A 22,697-nucleotide genomic window follows, 5' to 3' on the forward strand; every position below is an offset into this window, starting at 1 on the left:
TTCTAAATGATAACCTTGGGATTTGAAACCAGATCTACCTGGCTTCAAAATCTATACATTTTACAAGGAAAACAACAACATCATCTTTCTTACACAAGCCTTGAAATAACACAACCTATAGGAAACAACTTCAGTTGAGAAGGATTACTGTCACAATGGCCCTAGGACCATCTTATCCTCCAATCTCTAAAAGCTTTCTCATTCCTATAATTAAACTCTAAAAGTCCAATATCAACAAATACCATGAGGGGGAGGTAAGTCCTAAAATGCTTAGATAAGCTTCTAGACATATTAAATGTCTTGTTTGGATCATGATTTTCTTTAGAAAGATCAGCCTTAAGTGACTCTTTCTAAGAAACAGATCTAACCTAATTCCTTTCATTCTTAAAACTTTCTAAGGATCCCCACTATTAATGGTCTAATGCTACTTTGGCTCATGACTTCCTTTAAGATTTGCTGGCCTCTCCAACAGACCATCCCCCTCCAACTTTACACTTTACAATACCAACTATTCACATTCTCCTGGCCTCCCCAAATACCCTTTTCTTCATGTTTCCATTTCTCTGAACACATTTCTTCTGACTGCCAGCTTCCCCCACCATCCTCCACCCCAGCCTGTCTAATCAACAACAAACCACATGTCAGACTCCTGTTTGCCCTTTGCCTGTGCTTCAAACACATCTCAACTACTTTCTGACCTTATTGATCACCCTTCCAACCAGAATAAATGCATTTATGGACAATAATGTTCTACCATCAAATAAATACCTCTCTTTCTGCCATTATCTTACTGTGTTTCAAGTGAATGCTGTTATCTCCCTGCCAGAATGAAAGGTTCTGAGGGGAAGAACCAAGTTTTTACAGGTGTACAAATGTCCAGCCTTGGTAGACAGCAAATCTTCCTCATATGCTAAACTAAGTAGCCATTAAGCCACACCCCTATGGCTTTTGTTTCAGGAGCTATCTACTCAAAGGGTCAGGAGTCATTTTCATAAAGACATTTTAAGTTCTTCACTTCATGACCAGAAGCCACTTAAAAACTAATAAATAATCAACATTCTAATTGAAGAAACTATATCAAACTTACCGTCTTAGAGAAATAAAGCAAGAATGAATATAACAAGAAAACTATGTTGTCCAAAGGGGTGGCATCTGCTGGCTCTTCCACCTTTATCTCTAGATGGTCTTCTGTATCAGCAGCATCAACAGGAGTATCTTCTGTAATAAGTAGCTCTAAAACTGAAAGGGGGAATGGCTGTTTTATTTTATGCTATAGAATAAGAATTGTCTCTCTTCAGTTTCAATATTCACCGAGTGTTTCACTAAATATATGAGTCAGAGTGCCTGGAATATGTGGCTCTCCTAAAGACAATTAACACAGAGAAGAAAACTTCAAAATCCTAATTAGAGCTGTCAGACCCTTCAATTATAAAATGAACAATCTCCAGTCTATTCTCCAATACTTCCATGACCATACAACTGCTATCAGAACAATATTTACTCAAGGAAAATTTTTAAAACCAGAGATATATAGACAGGGTCACATTCAACAAACATGGATTTAGTGCTGGTGAAACTTTGTGTTAAAAATTTTAGGAAAGCTGAAAGAGAGGGAGTCTTGGTTTGCAGATTTGCAGGTGGAATGAGCCAAGGCTTAACACAGCATCTGGCACCTGGCAGAGATACTCAACAACTATTTATTGAACGGACAGATGACAGCTATTTAAAAAGAACACAGTAATACCAAGAGAGACTAAAGGGAATTGGGTACAGACCTGCATTGAGGCTCTGTGAATGAAGTAGAATTCCAGTTAGACCTGAGAGCTTGTAGGGGTGGAATTTCAGTATGAGTTACATGAGCCTGGGGTACGTTTGATTAAACAGCTAGGAGTCCAACATGCAGTTATTAAGAAGTTGGACCAGTTGGGCTGGGGATGTGGCTCAAGCGGTAGGGCGCTCGTCTGGCGTGCGTGTGGCCAGGGTTCGATCCTCAGCACCACATACAAAAAAAAAAAAAGATGTTGTGTCTGCTGATAACTAAAAAATAAATATTAAAATTCTCTCTCTCTCTCTCTCTCTCTCTCTCTCTCTCTCCCCCCCCCCCCCCCCCCTCTAAAAAAAGATGTTGGACCAGTAGTTGCCTCTAAGGTCTTTCTCAACCCTGAGATTCCATTCACTACTATTTTTTTAAGCTTTTGCCTAATTTTTTAAAATTTCTTTTTAGTTTTTGATGGACCTTTGTTTTATTTATTTGTTGGACCTTTATTTTATTTATTTGTATGTAGTGCTGAGAATCAAACCCAGTGCCTCACATGTTAGACAAGCGCTCTACCACTGAGCTACAACCCCAGGCCCTCCATTCACTATTGGTCTATGAATTTGACTGCTGGTGAAGTCTGACCCATTGGCTCAGCATCTCAGCACCCGAGACACATTAAATGACATTTGGGAAGATTTTACCCATAAAGGTCATTGACATCATTTTGTGGTGGAACCTAAAAGGCCAGGGAAATAATTCATTCTTAATTTTGTAAGCCAAGTTTTCCCTAATCTTGAAAGTTTTGGAGCATGAAAATAACAAATCTTAATGGTGCATGATTCATTTTCAGAACCTTATGGAGTTAAAGACAGTTCAGAAGTCAGTAGTGTTCATATATGGATGCAATGTCTTCTGGAAAATGGGAGAACTGATATGTTATTCCTTCTCAAATTAACTGAATCCCCCCTGCTATGAGTTCTCCTACACTCTGTTTGTGTAGATGGGGCGGGGGGCGGGGGTCAGATCAGTGCTGCCAAGCCCTGCACTGGTGCAGGATAATGCTATAGCTATGCTTACAGACCAGAACCTTTAAAAACACAAAATACAGTAATTATGGCTTCATAGCACCATACTGGATGGATAAAATAAAACATTTAATCATCATCTAATTTACTGATAAAATGAGAGTGAGCAACACAAAAGTAGAATGCTGTTGATGCCATTATTGGGGATTTTTTTGAAAAATTGTTTCTCATCTCCCACTGGCTGCCAATCTTACTGGAGTGAGATGGTATCTTAGGTTGGTTTTGATTTGCATTTCTCTGACTGCTAGAGATGGTGAGCAATTTTTCATGTACTTGTTGATTGATTGTATGTCCTCCTCTGAGAAGTGTCTGTTCAGGTCCTTGGCCCATTTGTTGATTGGGTTATTTGTTATCTTATTGTCTAATTTTTTGAGTTCTTTGTATACTCTGGATATTAGGGCTCTATCTGAAGTGTGAGGAGTAAAGATTTGTTCCCAGGATGTAGGCTCCCTATTACCTCTCTTATTGTTTCTTTTGCTGAGAAAAAACTTTTTAGTTTGAGTAAGTCCCATTTGTTGATTCTAGTTATTAACTTTTGTGCTATGGGTGTCCTATTATGATAGAGGCTTCAATAACTTACCTTCCCTTGGCAAACCAACATACACCCACATGAATAAATGTGCAGAAGAGAATTCTGGTCCAGAACAAAAATGTGAAATGTCTATTCTGCTCAGAAATAACAGGAACTCTTTCATCTACAAGTGTGCTGGTCTCACTGAGCCAGTATAGAGAAGGGAATTCCGTAAGTCTAGCTTGCTAATGTGCCTTTCAAATATATTCAAAGTAACCTAGGAGCCAAATGGTGAACCTGTCTCCTTCCTGAGCTCAGGACATAGACCAATAGGATCCAGAGCAAAGATTATCTCTTTACAGCTTCATACTCTACCCTGAACATTCACTTGTACTTTGCATTCTTATCCAAAATATATCTGCTTTGATTAAATGTACAACTGTTTTCTTCCCCCAATTATCAGGTAAAATTAGCACTCTTGGGAAGTAAATTTTCCAATGGCTTTATGTCCTTCTGGAATTCTTATCATATACTCTCAGTTGAAATATTTCATTTTGAAAAACAATGGATAGAGATGATCAAATATGAAACCAGGAAAGAGAAAGCTTTTATCAGGATATTGGCTCATTGTCAGTTTGACAAATATTTAATTGAAAGACAGTTCTATGTGTCAAGCACTACATTACAAGGCTTGTCATCCTGGTTCCATCCTTGATTAATATGAATGCAAGGACCTTAGAACCCCAAGAGACTGGAAATAGCATGGTATCCACAAAAGATGAATGCTGTGGAGGGGAATTCAGGCAAGCTATCCATTAAAAGTTATTCTAGGGCTAGGGTTGAGTGATAGAGCACTTGCCTAGTGCAGGTGAGGCACTGGGTTCGATCCTCAGCACCACATAAAAAGAGATTAAATTCTAAAAAAAAAAAAAGTTATGCTAGTCACTCCACACCCACATGATCTAGTACAGGTATTTTATGATTAAGAAATTATGTTTAATAAAGCCCTTTTATAATTTTAACATAAAATCTGTACTGTTAACAGGTCTACTTTTGTGCATTCGTTTCTCATTTATATCTTCCTCTTTAGCTTTTTATAAAATTTCTTTTTGAACATGCTAACCAATCCCAACTGTCCTAAAGGAAAAAAAGAATAAGCAATGTCCTTTCACGCTCTAGCCCAAAAGAATGAATAAAGGAACATATGGGGCCCCTGAGTCAGCCTCCTTTCTCCTTTAGGCACATGGAAACTGAACAGAACTTTACAATAATACACGAAAACACCTGGATGGAACAACTCCTTTTCTCCAGCTCAAGCCGAAGGCAGGGATTTACCTTTAGCATTATCTGTTTGACTATCCGAATGAGGATGGTTCTTCTGAGCCAAAAATTGTTCCTCAAGATCCATAGTGTTTTCTGAGAATGCACTTTCAATTTGCTCTGAGTTTGCTACTACTGGTTTAGGTTCAGGTTCAACGTCCTGGGAGACTTCAGGAAATTGTTCCACTTTTTCTATAGCTTTCTCAGAATCTTCATTTGCAGAATCATTCAATTCCAAAAATCCTAGAAGTTCTTCTACATTATAACTATCAAAATCATCTCTTCCACCATCAAAACAGACAAAATCTGTCTCCTGTAAGGAAAAGAAAAACATTAGTGTGTCAATAACAAAGAGTCACAAAAGCAAACTCATCCACGCTCCCAAATACAGGATTGGTTCTAAAGAATCTTTAGGATCAACCAGATTACCCTCCTCCAACCCCCATTGGCTCACTCCATCTATGGCTGAGTAAATCTGTCTTTTTCTAGACTACAGTATTAAAAAGTCTATTCTTTCTCTTTCTCTCTCTCTCGCTCTCTCTCTCTCTCGTCATATTCTTTAAAAAGCATAATGAGTAAAAATGGTGACAATTTGGTCTCCAACTGCCTGACTCTTGGGTCTCTCTCAATTTGCTCTGAGCATAAGTAGGGAAAGGCAAGGTATCACTTATAGGATCCTCCAGCTCTTAATATCTACACCTATGTTTCAGAAATTTAACTCTTAATCCTTTGCTCAGGAAAAGCTGGAAGATCCTGCAGCACTGAGAAAGATGAATCAGTTTTAAAGTATCTTACTGAGATACAAGTACATTTGATGGAATAAAGAATGATATTAAGGAGGCTCCTCACATTATTATTACCACAAGAACAAACTGAAAACAAGATTCAACAAGGTATACACCTTCCTCTTCATCAGGGTTTCACAGTCACTAAGATCTCTCTCAGGACTATCTATATATTTATCTAGTCTTCCTTCTTGCCACTAGTAAGCAAATTGATATAAAAGGAGCCATAGTATGAATGGAAATTAAAAAAAAAAATTCCATCTCCTAATTAAATCTTCATAATATTCTGCGGGGGTTCCGGGGGTGGGGGAGGCAGTTCAATGTAGGAGGGATGAGTGATTTCCTCTCCCCATCACATGCATTTCTAAGCCATGAGGGATGCATGTAATGGGAAATATAATGAGAAGGCAGAGTTCAAAACACATGAGTTCTCTGTAATCAGTGAACTGCTGTCACAGCTTAAATCCCAAGAACTCTCTTTACCAACAATGAAGTCCAACAAGCAACAGAAGTGATTTTATGGCCCGAGATTATGAAGAAATTTTAGGAACAACAGCAACAAACAGGATGACTTTATCCATTCAGCCCATCTAATCTAAGAACTGTCCTAGCCTAGCAGCTTGCATATTCTACAGCCACGACAAAGAGCTGCCCAAAGATGTTTCAATGTTGGTGGGCATCCATTACTATACAATTTAAAACTTTAGAAAATAATCAGCTGAAGTGAGAATTCTAGAACACAAAATCCTTTCAGTCACAAAATCAATTTAAGTCAGAGCACCATACAGGAATGCTGTATAAAGGAAGCAGTTGGGGCCTTAAAAGATCTGAGACTGAACATCACCTGAAACGCTCAGGTCCCCTTTTCCAAATCTATAACATGACTGATCCCATATATGACTAAGAATAAGAAAACCTTTGTAAGTACATATTTCTAGCCTAGTATAAAAGTTAGAGTTTATTAATTTAACCTAAATATACTTAAAATGTCTAATAACTATCCAATGAGTTTTGCCTGTAAAATGAAATTATTTACCTCTTAAATTTAATAGCCAAGTACAAATATATTAAATTATTTTTCACATATAAAACAGAAGAGAAAAGCCCCATAGTTGAGTAAACAGCCTTCTACAAGAATATCTGTTTCAACATATTAGACAACTTTCAGATTATAATATAATCACCCTTGAATGCCTTTCAAACTTTTTTTTACAGGTAGTCTGATTTCAAATGAAAATCTGATACACAAATGTTAGATTGCCCCCCAAACACATTATAAAACTTTCAGAAGCAGTTAACTGAATATAACTGGTGGATTTATAAGCCAGTTTACAATTGAGAACAAAAAAGAAATCCATAACTTACATTTGTTGGAATTTGTAGCTCTACTTTAGTATATTCACAAGCTACCTTGATGAAATCTTTTGGAAAGTATCCAAAACTATGGCCAACCTATAGTGCAAAAGAGACAAATATCAAATAAATTCTGTACAAGGAATATAAATAAGAGATTTCTCAGAAGTGGCAGGAAATATACACATAATAGATAGGTATATGGTATAACCAAGAAAGAAAGTTGCTATAACAATTACACTGAGATTATTATTCCAAATAAAAATTAAGTACAGAACTGTTAAAACAACATTTCCAACCACTGAAGTTTTCTTTTTTACATTTAGCTTAATTCTCAACACAGAGCACATAAAGTTAAGACTTCTGAAGTAAATAAAAGATCTGCATAGGAGATTACTGTATATTATATGGTTAAAACTATGTAAATCAAAGCTGGTTATAAATGCAATTCCAAATAACCTCTAGCAAGAATTTACCTGTACATTTTGTAGCATTGCTCATAAACCAATATTTATGTCTTTCTTAACCAATACACAGCAGTCATGAAAATTAATAAGTAAAAACAATACAAAATCTCTAAAATGTATTACCACTATAGCAAATGTATTGATAGTATATGCTTTCCTAGCTTTTTCCAAATCTACTTTTACAAGTACTTGGGGAGAAAATAAAATTACAATATAATGCATACGAAACCACATATCAAGCTTCAGTTTCACCGAAAATAAATCCTCTGCAGAAAAGAACGCCATTTATTTTCAGCACCAACAGCTAAATTATATGAAGTTACATAAAGTGTACAAAAGGTATATAAAGTTCCCCTTGAGAAAGACACTCTTATTACTAACTACTGACTAAAAGGAACAGAAGATTCTTGCCAATAATTAAAGGAAACTGATAGGCAAATCAAATGCCCAAAAAAGAAAATTAAAAAAGGCATCTTATCACTACCTCTAAAATATCCCCATTCATGAATGTTCTTGTTATATCTAGAAACCATCTGAGAGCCAGTATTAGTGGTAGAATACTGCCATGAAGATTAGATAAGACGGAGCAATTAAAAGCTTCATCACTGCAGATAAAGTCTGAGACTCTAGAAAACCAACAACATTGCAGAATGAAAACTAAAAACTCGAAAGGAGAATCATTTTGAAAACTAAATAAAGAGTTTTTAATTTCCTAAGTATAACACTCATGACATGAGAGGCGAGTCTGAGGGGAAATACAATTTCCCTTCTGTTGAAAATTCTATTAAGGTTAAATTTGGAAAAGGGAAAGAAACCAGAGATGTATGGAGAAAGGAAACACATTTATCTCTTCTTAATCTGTGTCAATTGAGACCATAGATTATATAAAGCTCCATAATTACACACTGGGTGGTATCCCATTTCTTGTGATATGAAAAAGAAATGATGCAGAATCATGGAAGCTCATGACTGGAAATAATTTTTATATCTAATTTTGCTTCCATACATCATCCCTGCCAAGGTGCTGTTGATTTGATTTGTGGGTGGGGAGCAAAGAACTGCCACAAGAGAACAAATTCTGCATAAGCTACTATCAGAACAAATGTACTTAAGTGCCACTGCCCTGAAAGGAAATATTCAAAAGGAAGATGGATTAGACAGGGGTCCTTTCCTAACTGAGTTTTTTACTTTATAGGGAGCTAAGATAAAACACAACCTGACTGAAGGCAAAGAAGACAAATGAATGCCACAGGAGCAATGCAAACAAAGTGCCACCCAAATACTCATCAGTCGGCAAAGATCCTTTCTGGTCAGGTGCTGAAAGCAGGGCTCCTCAGGAAGACAAGATGAGTGCTGCCACCCAGAATGGCCAGAGTCCTAGGGATGAACATAGTTAACAGGCTACAATGTGACAGAAGAAAATGTAAATCAAGCCCATTTATCCAAAAGCTCAAAGAAGGGGAGAAAGATGACTACTATATGAAAAATGCCACTTAGGTACATGGAAAAACAGTTCCAAGTTTAAAGATTACCAATCCTATTTGGTATACTTGAAAGAAACAATAGATGGTTCTTTATATGGAGTACTGCAACTGGGACTCTGTCTAAATATAAAGTTTGTACCTAGAGCCACCATGTTTCAAGATCATTCCCTAAGAATCAGAAATGGCAACAAAATGAAACTAGTTTTCCCATAGGGATTACTCTTATTTTCTGCTGTGTGGTGTTTTATTTAGGGTGAGAACTTTCAGGGATGCAACCCGGAATGTCTCTAAACTGGAACATTCCTACAGTCATCAAAGACCCTTGCTACTATTTTAAGTAAACAATCCACATATCACATTTTTTTAAATGAAAAGGACAATACTCATAAGTCTCTCAATGAGGTCACTCCTAGTGAATCTCCCCATTTAAAATATCAAAGAATGATATAAACAATGTCATGTCTTTCATCAGAAGATCCATACAACTGGCTGGAAGTAGAACCCCTGGGGGAACCTTCAGGCATAGAATATAGGAAAAGCAGGAAATGGATGGCCCAGAAGTTGCAAAAAAGAAAAAAAAAAGGGGAGAAAAAAAAGCACATAATGAACATAATACTCTGCTTTTTTAGAGTAAAAACAGCACAAATGATTAGGTAAAATACACAAAAAATCAACTTTAAATATGCATGCCTGAGTTACTATCTCAGACTTAATTTACAGGATTAACTCTAATGTCCATGAATCCCTCCCTTTTGAAGCAGTAAAGCTAAAAATTGTCAGGTTTTCACCATGACAACCTTTATAATGTGTAGAGCCTTCTGGAACTTGATGTGAGGGATAGCAACCACAACCAGTTCAGTTCTGTTTCAGAAAGTCTCCTGACTTTCTATGCTGTGCCAGGCCCAAGGCGTGTTAGGAGCACAGGGCCTGGCAGAGAGGTCAGGTTAACTCTACAAAGACCCCAAGAAATCAGTCATTTAAATCTACACTGCTGAAAAACCCATCAAAAGTAAGAATATAACACCTGTCAAACTTTTACTTACGCTTCCGGCCCAACATTCTGGTGATACCTCTGCAAGTTTATAGTAGACAAATACATTGTCACCTTTTTTAAAATTCACAAAACGACAATCTGGGCCTCTGAAATCTTCAAGAGCTTCACCTCGATACATTAACACTGTATATGAACATTTAAAAAAGAAAAACAAACATTAGGATTTGATTTTTCACAGTCCATATTGACTCATCAGGAAATATGAATCCCACTATGAACAAAAATCAAGTTTTTCCAGTACTCTCTGGAATCACTTTTAATTCACCTGCTCAAAGTATCTAAAATCCTTAGAGATTTTATTGCTATAAAATACAATATTCCCTGCAATTAGACAAGGGAAAAGGAAGCTTCTCTATTTTTCTCTGTGCTGAGAAATAAAAACCAAAGTGGCTACCACCAACCATGGCTGGTTTCAGTGAAACTCTTGGTTCTTGCAGGCCTCAATTTTTTTCTGTTTCATAATCATAAAAAGCTTCATTTTGCAAATATGTAAATCCAAGTGTAGACACGGACAGGCTTAAGTATGGCTTCATGCAGAGGTAATAGGGAAGAGGGAAGAATATCCAGGAACCCCCAAGGGGTTAATTAACTTGAACTAACCACTAAAAGACATTACCTTTAAGTGGCTGCAAGTGCTACTATGCAGCCGTAAACACTGTAAATTTCATTTGCAGCAGAGTTGCTGTCTCTGTGTTCAGGATCTGGGTAAATTACCAGGAAATGTATTTTCTCTGAGCAAATATTGTTGACTATATTCAACATTGTTTCAAAACATTCTCATTCGTATTTTTTTTAATAAACAAAATCAAAAGTGGGTATCCTATCTGACAAGGAACAAGTTTAACCATGAGAAAAGGTCAGGCAATACCTTCATGCTTAAAATGCAGGACTAGAATCACAATTGATCTAGAAACTGGTAGAAGCAACATTTTTCTTTTGGTTGACCAAATACACAGTTTCTGATTTAAGATGAAATGGACAATAGATGTATGTAAAAATCACAAAGAAGAAATGGAAATAACACTTTTTCTAAAAGCCAATTAGCAGTAAAATACACAAGAATGTGTGTTTTATAAAAATATATGTCTGAGGAACAAACAGATTTGGAGAGGGTAACTTGTTTTGTTTTTTTTTTTTTTTTGAAGCTAAAATAGGACTATTTTCAGAACTGTCAGCATCCTAATTCATATATAATTAAGAGGCCAAGTTGAAGGTGAGAGACACTTTAAGGTGGGGAATTCTCATCACAAGTGGAAATGGCAATGTTTCTCTTGTTCCCCCTTAGGTCATAGAGGATTTACAAATCAGTAATATATTAGGTGACAACATAATGCATACTATGGAGCACCTATTTAGTTTTTTTTTTTTTTTTTTTTGGAGCACTTATTTGGAAGGCACACAAAAGGACACCTGACATCCACACCTCACTACTTCCTACAACACAACACAGACCCACCTGTTGTGTTTGGTCACATCTGTTTGGACACAGGCCATTTCTCAAGTTATGTTACCCCACTGAACCTTACCAACACCATGTCTTAGTACTGAGGAAGCATCAGTGATGATATTGTCCAGGTAGCCCATGTAGGATAGCGCTTGATAGCAAAGAATAGCAAACATTTTACCATGCTGGAAGCCTGATTTTGTTCACCCAAAACTGAAAGGAAATATCATGGCAGCTGCTTTGCTTTTCTGAGTGTTTATTTACTCCAGCCTTAGGGTTACCTCTAGGAACTGCTTAACATATATTGGAGACAACTTTTTTCTTTATTGGAGTGGAACAAACAATTCAAACTATAAAATTTGTTTTTGGTAACACCAATTTAGGCATAAAGAGCTCAATGGTAAACTTCTTGGCCTTTTTAGCATGAATATTTTAAAATATGTACTGCTTACAATTTATGGACAACACGGTCATCAAGTTACAAGGTTACTAGAAACCAAGCGGGAGGCCATAAGAAGTATTCTGGGCCAGTAAATATACAGAGGAAAGAGGTTCCAACAACACTAGCGACTGAGTCTAAAACTGAATTGGCTTATAAAAATCTTGGAGTATTTATTATTGTTATTGCAACAAACCTCTTCATCTGAATCTGAATGGCTACATCCTCCCCACCGCCCACCTCCAATCCAGGACTGGGAAACAATTCGGTGCGCTTCCTGCGCACAGAAGAGGCTGCAGTTCCCAGGTGGCCGGTGCAGATCCTTGGCCTCTTTCAAAAGCAAAAGATTATTGGCCCACCTGCTACCCTACCTCAAATATGAAGGGAGGTTTCTATGCACAGAAATGACAGGACTGAAGCAGAGTCGGGGCCGAGACCTCGGAACACATTGCGTGCCTGGACTCGGGGCTCTTCCCAAGCCTAAACTCTAGTCCCTGTTAAAAGGCAAAACCAGCCCAATCCCCAGTGCAGCAAAAGGACGAAGGGGCCAGTGAGCCTTTCCCAAGGAGCCCCACCATCAACCTGCCGCTGGGATTAGGGCCACCGAGCCCTGGAGAGCATCTGCCCTGATACCTCACCGGCCCAGGTCCCTGTGGTGGGGGCAGAAAAGCGCTCTGCTACAGCGTGGGGAGCCCCCCGGGGCACGCGGCGCGCAACCCCATCACCCACTGAGATCCTAGGCGAATCCTGGAAGGGAATAAACTGAGAGCTGTCCCTGGGGAATCGTGTTTCCCAACCCCCGCCTCACTCAGCAGAGAAAAATAAAACGCTGGCAACAAGTGGGAGTCGAGTGGCCGGGGCGCCGGCAGAGCCGGAGGGGACACACGCAGGGTCCCGAGGCTCTGTCACTCCTGCGCCCCACCCGTCTTCCAGCGACCCCCTAGCCCAGCCCGCGGGGCTGGGGACCACGGGATTGGAGCCCCATGCAGCCCCGAAGAGCCACCGCGGAGACCCCGGGCCGCCCGCCCGCCTGTGCACTCACGGCTGCATTGGTCGTCTGCACAGAGTTTGTGCTTCGAGAAGCGCCGGCCGGTGCTCGAGTCCGGTTGGCCCGGCACTCGCCAGGTCGGACAGAGCACGAACAGCCAGAAGAGCAGCCCCGGCGCCTCAGCCATGTTGTGGTCACCTCGGGGAGCCGGTGACGCTCCCCGAGGTGAGGGTGGGCCTCAGGGGGCAGGTGGGGGTGGCGCCTGGGAAGGCTTAAGCCTTTCCCAGGTGACTCGTCAGCAGGGATATCTGGGGGTCGATGCACAGACTCTACTGGAGAACGCAGGGAGCCGGAGCTCCGTCCTTCTCTAGTGGAGACCTTCTCCTCAACTGAAGACCTTCTCCTCCAGTCGTTGCCGGGGAAACTAGGACTCTCTTTCTCGTCCAATCACCTGCCTTTGCTTCTGCGACCTCACAAGCGACCCTCCGCATGATTCCAGTCATCACCCACCCATCCCCCCCCACTCCGCCAACCAGTCCTTTCTGGCTTTCCTCAACGTCTCATTTCTGGTCCATCCTGAACTAGCCTACTCCACTTCACCATCACTCCCATCCCCCATTCCTGGTCGGGTACCTCCTTTTCTGAACTACCAAATCCCACCCATGACTTGTCACAGCTAGTCTATGGTTCCAGGCTCCCTCCCCTTCAAACTCCTAGAGGTTCCTTGAAGCCCCACCCCAAGATCCGTCTGATTAGGAAAGGGGAAGGTGAATGGAACTGTGAGTGAGGGTGTAAACTGGAGACAATGAATGGCCTGCTTTTTTTTAAGGCAGGGACAGGTGAGGGCAGAGAGATGGACAGTAGTCTTGGGGCTAAGATCTTGAGATTCTTATCTTTATCCATAAGGGAAGAAATCATTTAATTCAACAGCATATTTTTAACTTTCATTTTGTGCTACCATTCATGCCAGACGCTGGACAAAGCCCTAGCATGGTGTGGGAGTGGATGAAAATCAAAAGACAAGATATCTGGTCCTGGTCCGAAAAAGTCCACAACTTAGTGGGAACCAACTGACAAAACCGATTGTCAGAGAAGAAAGCTAGTAGCTAACATTTCTTGAATGCTTTATGTCCAGTTGTTATTCTGAAGGTTTTATACATATCAATTCATTTGATCTTCATAACAATAGTACCTTACAGTAGTAGTAGGTCCTATTCCAATCCTTATTTTAGAGTAAACTGAAGCAGTCACACATCCAGTGAGTAATGGAGCTAAGTTTCAAACCCAAGGAGTAGACTCCTTTTCATCACAACCTATCAACTAACAAGCAAATGTTGTACTTTCTGACAAGAGGAGCAAAATCTGATTTAAATCATAATATAGCTGAATTACTGATATGTACAGTTAAGGGGGGGAAGGCACAAGCTAGCCAGCCCAAGGAAGAGTGTCTGCAATGCTCCCATCCTTGGTGGAGCCATTCTCATTTGTTACTATAGTCTCTGCTAAAGTTATTCATCAACCTCCAACAATGAACCCATCAGTTGTTTCCCCAAATTAACTGAATCTTTAAAACTTAGAGAAAAGAATGTAGTCCACCATGTTCATAATGTTAAATAAAGAAAACGTTGGAAAAAAGGTGTGCACAAACATTTGTCTACAGGGGCCATGAGAACCAGTGGATCATAGAGAGAAACTGTCTGAGTCATTCTTCATTTCTTTTCTACCATGTATTTATTATGTTATAAAATGTATCTAGTAGGCATCTCTAATAACATGTTGAAAACTGAATTCATTTTTCTCTCAAAATCTGCTCCTTTCAGTCTTCCCTATCTCAGAAATAAGAACGACAATTTAATTCCCATTACCCAGGTGCTCAAAGCCCAAAACTTACAAACCATCTTTGATCTCTTTTCTCTCACATTCCAACTCCAGTCCATTAGACAATATTATGTCTTTATTTTTATAATTTTATTGAGATATAGTTGACCTACAATAAATTGCACATGTTTAAGGTGTACAATTTGATAAGTTTTGACATGAATATACCCATGAGACTATCACCAAAATCAAAAGAGTCTTTCATCCTTCTTTGTAATCCCTCCCCTCTCCTTTTCTGTCTCCAAACCTCTCCTGTCATTATAGATTGTTTTGCATTTTCTAGAATTTGATATAAATTATACAGCATTTTATTTATTTATTTTTCTGACTTCCTTCTTTCCAAATAAGCATTTGAAACATGCCCAGAATCTTACCACTCCTCTGCATCTGCTAAGCCAATATACAGGCCAAATCCACATCATAAGTCACCTGAATGATTCCCATAGCCTTCTTCTGTCCTTGCTTCTGCCCTCATTTTCCCCAATATCTATTGTCCTGATGGCAACTAGAGTGATATTTTTAAATATAAATTTGACTGTGTCTCTCTGCTGAAAATCGTCCTATAGCTTCCCATTTCCAAATAAAAGGCAATGACTTTAGCCAGGCCTGGTCATACTCATCTGTAATCCCAGCAGCTCAGGAGGCTCTCAGGAGGATCCTGAGTTCAAAGCCAGCCTCAGAAATGTATCGAGTCCCTAAGCAACTCAGTGAGACCCTATCTCTAAATAAAATATTTTAAAAAGGACTGTGGGTGTTGCTCAGTGTTTAAGTGCCCCTGGGGGTTCAATCTCTGGTATCAGGAAAAAAAAAAAGGAAAAAAAACCATGACTTTATTATGGACTGCCCTGCCTTATTATGGACTGCTCTTATTCAATGTGACTCCCCTCATCCTTTTCTCCCCATTTCCTAACATTCTTCAATTGCTCTGTTAGTTCCATTTAAATACACCAAGCCCACCCCTGCGCTTCAGAGCATTTACACTTGCAACTTTGCCTCAACCTTAACTCCCCAAATCATCTGACTAGCTAACTACCCCCTCACTTTATCATGTCTCTGTAACAGTGGCATTTCATGTGATAAAGGCCTTCCCTGGCCACCCTACACAAAATAGAGCCTCTTGCCATGACTATCAAGCCCATCACCTTGCCTTTCTTTCTCTTCAGACTTGCCTTACCACTTTAGACTTCTCTTACTACTTGCCTTACATTTGTTTATCTACTCGACTGCTCCAACCCAACCTCAAACACAATTTCCAACACGAGCAGGAAATTAGTTGTTTTGTTCACTACTGTTACATCAGTGACTAGGGAAATGCCTAGAATGTATGAGAGAGTTAACAAATGATTTGTTGGATAAACTCATGGTTCCAATGATATTATAAATATACTACACTATTAACCTAAACACACATATTAACTATTAAGCCCCCGTATATAAATAGTACTGAGAGGAAATAAGCTATGAGAACAAGGCATTTAAGGTCCACCTCTCAGCAGCATGCATCCTCAACTCCAGGAATGTACCCCTGAATGTGTTTGTTGTTGAATAAAAACATAGTTGTTGTGGAGAGTAGTTGTTTGGTTACATGATACTGGAATATTTAAGCAGATCTTTAAAAACTAGTTTTCATTTTTTTCTTATTTTTCTTATTATAGAATATGGTATGTTGTAGAATTTTTCTTATTATAGAATAGAAATTAATGACAATTCATTGGTGGAAAAATCAGAATAGCAAAATGATCTAATTGCATATTATCTTCTTGATATTTACTTTGACTCATAATCAGATATAATTTTATATGCATAGTCAGTGCTTCCAGTTACTGAAGAACTAGCTGCCTAGTTTGTAGAGTTTTCAATATTTTGATTTATCAGCATTATTTTTTAAACTTATTGCCTTAAAGACATATTAACTAGTCTGGTGGATAATGAGAAGAAAATTTCTCAACTGGCCAGAATAAGGTAGTGGTAGTTCTTTCTACCAGGATACATACAATTAGTGGATGAATCAGCATTCACTTTTACTTATAGCATTTAAATATGTGGCACTGATGTTTAATATAAGGTTATGTTAAAAACTTTCAGAAAAGTAACAGGATAGAATGTGGTGGTGATTGTTGGCATGGAGATAAATAATCTCAAGTGCATTATTCTTTAATACCTCAAAGGGAATTCTTACGGGGTAAGAGTTGAGTAATTGTTAAAGGTAAATGTATCCAGTTTGGGTGGAGGGGACATAAAATTCTAAGATATGAAGGGTTCCTAATGTCAGAGTACAATCTAAATGAGACAAGAAAAACATATCTGAAACAAATAATTGGCAACATAATAACATACACCATTGGAAACTTGTGAAGGCACTTGCCTAGGAGCATTCAGAAGGCCTAACGCTGCTGTTACCAGGAAGAACCTCATCTATTGTAAATGATGTGCCAGAGAATAGTGTTAAACATTTATGGAGGACTAAATCTCTCCGAGAGGGGCAACATATTTACCCTTGCATATGAAACATTGGAAAAAAAGTGGACAAAATACAAACAACAACAGTTCTCAGATATTAGATAATAAGCAGCATAAGCGTGACCTCTAAGATAAAGTTAAGCATGAGAGATGAGTGCTAGGATTATCCCAATTTACTCCCTGGAAAGAATTTTTCAGGTCACATCCAGAGAAGGGAAATTCAAATAGAAAATCTCCTGAGTTGAAGAGATGGATTTCAAAGTCTGAAGAGACCAATGCAGCTAGAAGTCACAGAGCAGAATAAAGGAGAAAGTAGAGAACTGCAGAGGGAGGGAGAGTGTGTACATGCACTAGCTCTCTAGATATCCATGGAGGGTTCCCCTGAAGTCTGTGGTTAAGTAACAATGGGTGCACATGTAAGGCCAGAGAAAGAACCTTCAGAAAGGAACAGGATAGAAGGTGGTGGTGATTGTTGGCATGGAGATCAATTTTTGTAATCACCAGCTGGAATGGAAAATCTGTAATAAAAGGGCATCAAGTAACACATTCAGTAAAAGGCAAAAATTAGCCCAAGATTGAAGGTAACTCCTGTCTAGCAGAATCTTAAAAAGACAAAAATGTTTCCAAGATAGTGCAGAAAAAAGCTGTACACAGCTCAAGAATATTTAAAAGAATACAAAATATGTTTCCAAGATAGTTCAGCAAAAAGCTGTACACAGCTCAAGAATATTTAAAAGAATACAAAATATCCAATACTCAACAAGGTAAATTCACAATATTTGGAATCCAATAAAAATGTATGAGGCATGCAGAGAGGTAGGAAAATATAACCCATGTGGAAAAGAAAATTAATAGAAATGATCATTAATTACACTGTGATAGAGTTATTATACAAGGACATTAATACAGTTGTATACCATATGTTCAAGATGCTATGGAAAAGCATAAGCATTTAAAGGAGAAAAAAGAAGATATAAAAATGTCTAATTCAAGCTCAGATAAAACAATGGCTAAGGTGAAAATTACACTGAATGAGATTAACAGCAGATTCGACATTGAAGAAGTCAATATCAGCAAACTGAATATGCAGTGATAAAGACTCTCCAAAATCAAACACGGAGAAAGAGACTGAACTGAACAGAGCATCAGTATGCACAGCTTCAACCAGTCCAATATATATGTTATGCTAGTTCCAAAAAGAGGTGAGAAAAACACATTTCAAGAAATAATAAATAAAAATGTTCTATATCTGATGAACACTCAGATTCAAAAAGCTCAATAAATAAGAAAAATGATAAAGATAACACAAATATACAAATATATGCTTAAAACCAGTGCTAAGAAAAAAATTGAAAAGCATCTACAGAAATCAGATAGCATTATGTACAAAGGAGTGAAAGTAAAATGTCAAAATTCATTCAAGAACCATGCATACCAGAAAACAGTACATCAGCATTTTCAAGTTCTGAAAGAAAAAAAACATTGACATCCTAGAATTGCATTCCAAATGAAAATATATTTCAAAATGATGTAGTCTTTAATGCAAAAGAATTAAGTTAAACGCTACCCCACATAAAAATTACCTCAAAATGGACCACAGACATAAATGTAAGAACTCAAAATGGACAACACATATATATGTAAGAACCAAAACTAAATGTAAGAAAGCATAGGTAAATCTTGGAGTAGACAATGACTTTGTAGTTAAGACACCAAAGGCCCAAGCACCAAAAGAAAAAATAATAAAGTAATGAACTTCATCAAATTTAAAACTTTTAAAGGCTACCATCGAAGAAAGTGAAAACACAATCATAGAAGAAAATATTTACAATTCATGTAGTTAGAATATAACTACCTAGAATATATAAGCAATTCTTATTGTTCAATATGAAAAGACAAATGGCAAGAAATTAGAATAGACATTTCTCCAAAGAAAATAGGCAAAAGCCAATAAGCAAATGAAAGGATACCCAGCACCATTAGGGAAATGTACAACCTCAGTGAGATACTACTTCACATCTATTAAGATGGTTATAATAAAAAAGATAATAATAAGTTGGCAAGGATGTGACTCAATGGGATCCCTCACACACTACTGGTAGGAATAGACTACAGACCTAAATGTAGCAGCTAAACCTATACAACTTCTGGAAGAAAATATAAAAAGCTGTTCGGCAGAGACTTTTAAAACTAACTAGCTCTCTCAGTGGTGGTATGCCCCCGAGTTCAATCCCCAGTACCAAAAACAACAACAACAACAACAAACTTTGTCTATTCTATATTCATTGTTATGGAAATGGAAAGATAAGCTGACAGACTAGGACAAAGTATTGGCAAAACATATATCTCTCAAGAGAATGATATCTAGGATATACAAATGATTTTTGCATCTTATTAATAAGAAAAATGACCCAATTTGAAAAGATGGGCAGAAGATTTTTTTCTTCACCAAAGTAGATACAAATATGGTGAATGTGCACATGAAAGAATATCCAACATAAGCTGAAATGTAAATCAAAACTGCAATGTTATTACACATACAGTAAGATGGACAAAATTTAAGACTGATCATAACAAATGTTGACAAAGATGAAGACTATGGTATCTCTCTTAGAACTGCAGAGTATAACATGTAGTACAAACAATGGCACAAACTGTTAGAAAACTGTTTGGCAGTTGCTTTAAAAAATTAAATCACATCTGTCGAGATATTTACTCCAGAGAAATAAAAGCATACATCCACACTGAGACTTGTGCACAACTATTCATGGTGGTTTTATTTGTAATAGTCAAAAAATCCCCAATGTTGGATTGTGGGAACATGTCTGTCTTACATGCCTCAGAACCCTTATACTCATATTAAACATATAGTAGGCATTTGATTATTAACTATTCCATGAATGTAGAGATTGATTTTTTTTACTGTTAATAGAGCTTCTCTTTTATTAAATATAACAGACAAAAGAAAATCACGTATAGCACAATGAATTATCACAAAGTAAACATATCCACTAAACCCTAACCCAGGTCAAGAAATTGGACATCAAATGCACCTTCATGAGCCCTCTCTCATTGCTCCCTAATTATTCCCTCTGCTCCTCCAGAGTTAGGCAGTATTTTAACTTCTAATAACAAGGATTAGTTTTGCCTGTTTTGTTACTTTATACAGTGCAATCATACACATGTGTTCTTCGGTGTGTGGCTTTTTTAGCTCCATATGTATTTTTATAAGATTTATCGAAGTTGTTGAATGTGAATGTACTTCTTATTTTCATTGCTTAATAATTTTCCACTGTATAAATATAACCTGGTTTACTTAAAAAAAATCCCCAATGTATATCAATAGGAAAATAGATAATAAATTTTGGAAACATACTTAGAAAGAATAAAGAACTATTGATAATAGCAAAAACAGGGAGATTCTGAATGAAATAAACTAGACAAAAAGTAATATGCATTGAAAATTCTTTTTTTTTTTGTACTCCCTAGTACAAATATCCAGGGGTGCTCTACTGCTGAGCTACATCCCCAGCCCTTTTATTTTATTTATTCATTTATTATTAATTTTTTTTTTTTGCTATCAGAGATGGAACTCTTGGGAACTCAACCACAGAGCCACAGCCCCAGCCCTCTTTTGTATTTTATTTAGAGATAGGTCCCACTGAGTTACTCAGGGCCTCGTTAAATTACTAAGGTTGGCTTTGAACTCCCAATTCTCCTGTTTCACCATTCTGAGCCGCTGGGATTACAGGTGTGTGCCACCATGCCCAGTTTAGTTTTTATTTTGAAACAGAGTCTGGCTCAGTTCCCCAAGTTTACCTCAAACTTGCGATCCTCCAGCCTCAGCCTCCTGAATATCTGGGATTACAGACACTGCCACCACCTCCCAGCAGATTCAGTTATATTTAAAGGTAGAAAGTTATAAACCAGGTGAATCCTAGTAAAGGTCTTAATAAAAAAATAATAAAAATAAAAGCACTATGCTTGGTCATAATATGGTAAGTCAGAAAATGACAACAAATATCCATTTTCTGTCAGGTTGACCAGAACAGTATCATTTCTCAATGGATTTCAAAGGGTCTCCTTCCTTCTTTCCCTGCCCTCCCTCCCTCCCTCCCTCCCTCCCTTCCTTCCTCTCTGAGTTTTGGCGTGTGTGTGTGTGTGTGTGTGTGTACATCATCTTCTGTGCCAGTGTAAGAGGTTTAGGCAATGGATCAACCTTTACACCTGTGCCTAAGGACCCCAATCTTGGATCTATCTCCAAGGGTGGAGGTGATTCTAGCTCCTCATTATAATCTCGAGAGTGGGAACTCCTAAAAAAATAAATAGGTCTTTCTTGGTAACACCAGTTTCCTCCTTGGTAAGAGTTAGTGTAATGGGAGGGTGGCAAGGGCCCTACCCTGCTGCAAAATAAATGCTAAAATGTATTTTGGTACAAATTGTAAACATTAAAGAGTTAAAAGTAAGAGATGAGTCTTGGGATTTGAGCTAGACCTGGGTAAGTACATAGGATTCAGATTCTAAAAAGAGAATAAAAGGCAAGTGAATTAAACAGCATAAGAAAGACTCAGCAGAAAGAAGTATGTTTAAAGGACAGTAAGGACACCTCATTTTGCTAAGAGGAAAGGATTCTATAAAGGAAGACATATTTGTGTGCTTAGGTCAGATTATGAAATTCCTTGAAAATCAAGCATAAGGATTTAGACTTAATTGAATAAAAATGCAGAAAGTATTAGACTTTAAGTAAAGGGATCATATAACTTAAGTGGAATTTAAACAAGTATCTTGTCCTTAAATCCAGGGAAGACGGAGGTTTAGGCTGGGCATGACCAGTAGGGCTGAGGCATTCCCCACAATTAAAAAGTCATGTTGAAGTGTACTGTACTAATGGAAGTGAGTCATATACAAGGCAAGGTCTTCTGCCAGCATCTACTGTTTATCTAGCCCTGACAAATATTATTCCACTTTCAACTGTACAAAGAAAGAAACTCAAACATCTGAAATTGCCACTAATATATGGCATGTATATGAGTTCCTGTTTCTGGTTCTGCCTAATTTACCTTGGCATTCTTTCTATGGAGGTCAAATATTTGGTGTGTTGAAATAAATGCAGAACAGATATATTGGGGACATGTGGCCTGTACATCTCAGTTTCCACAGTGCACTGTTGGGCTTTATCCATTTAGTTTTCAGAAATATAAATTACTTCCTTACCGGAACAACAGCAGAAGTAAGGAATATAGCCAAAAGGATTGTAGTAAGAGTCAAAAGTCTAATTGTGTGACTATAGGCAAATCATTAAATTTTCTGAGTCTCAGATATTTCATCTATACAAATATGGGTCAAAGTTAAAAATTTTATAGTTCATTTTTTAAGAAGAAAATGAGATAATATATGAAAGATTGCCCATTTATGTGGCTTAAATAATTATACAGCAAAATCCTGGCTGTTACAGCCAATATAGACAATTGACAAAGCAACAAAAGTCTTGGCAATAAATGCTTTCATCACTAAGGAGACATTTTTAGATAGTGCCTACTCTGGAAACTGTCCTCTTCTCACTGAAACAAAGTAAGGCTGATAACATCCTCCCAAAGTGTGCTTGGAAGATCACAAGCACCTCTTGGAGGAGACAGGGAGAGTGGAGGAGAAAATATGTTCTTCGGGATA

General features: G+C 37.9%; 1 protein-coding gene across 1 annotated transcript in view; it reads right to left on the reverse strand.

The window, feature by feature from the left end:
- Positions 1-1,087: 1,087 nt before the first annotated feature.
- The window catches only part of LOC124090919 (transport and Golgi organization protein 1 homolog), a gene marked incomplete at its 3' end in the record, with an annotated part of 39,461 nt that continues 17,851 nt past the window's right edge, over positions 1,088-22,697 (reverse strand). Inside the window, 4 exon segments of the mRNA XM_058578485.1 lie at positions 1,088-1,239; positions 4,691-4,988; positions 6,826-6,912; positions 9,808-9,941. Of these exon segments, the coding sequence (XP_058434468.1) occupies positions 1,088-1,239; positions 4,691-4,988; positions 6,826-6,912; positions 9,808-9,941 (671 nt within the window).

The sequence above is a fragment of the Marmota monax genome, unplaced genomic scaffold (assembly GCF_021218885.2).
Source record: "Marmota monax isolate L192 unplaced genomic scaffold, Marmota_monax_Labrador192_F-V1.1 WCK01_AAM20220418_F8-fsc00999, whole genome shotgun sequence".
Taxonomy (NCBI): Eukaryota; Metazoa; Chordata; class Mammalia; order Rodentia; family Sciuridae; genus Marmota; species Marmota monax.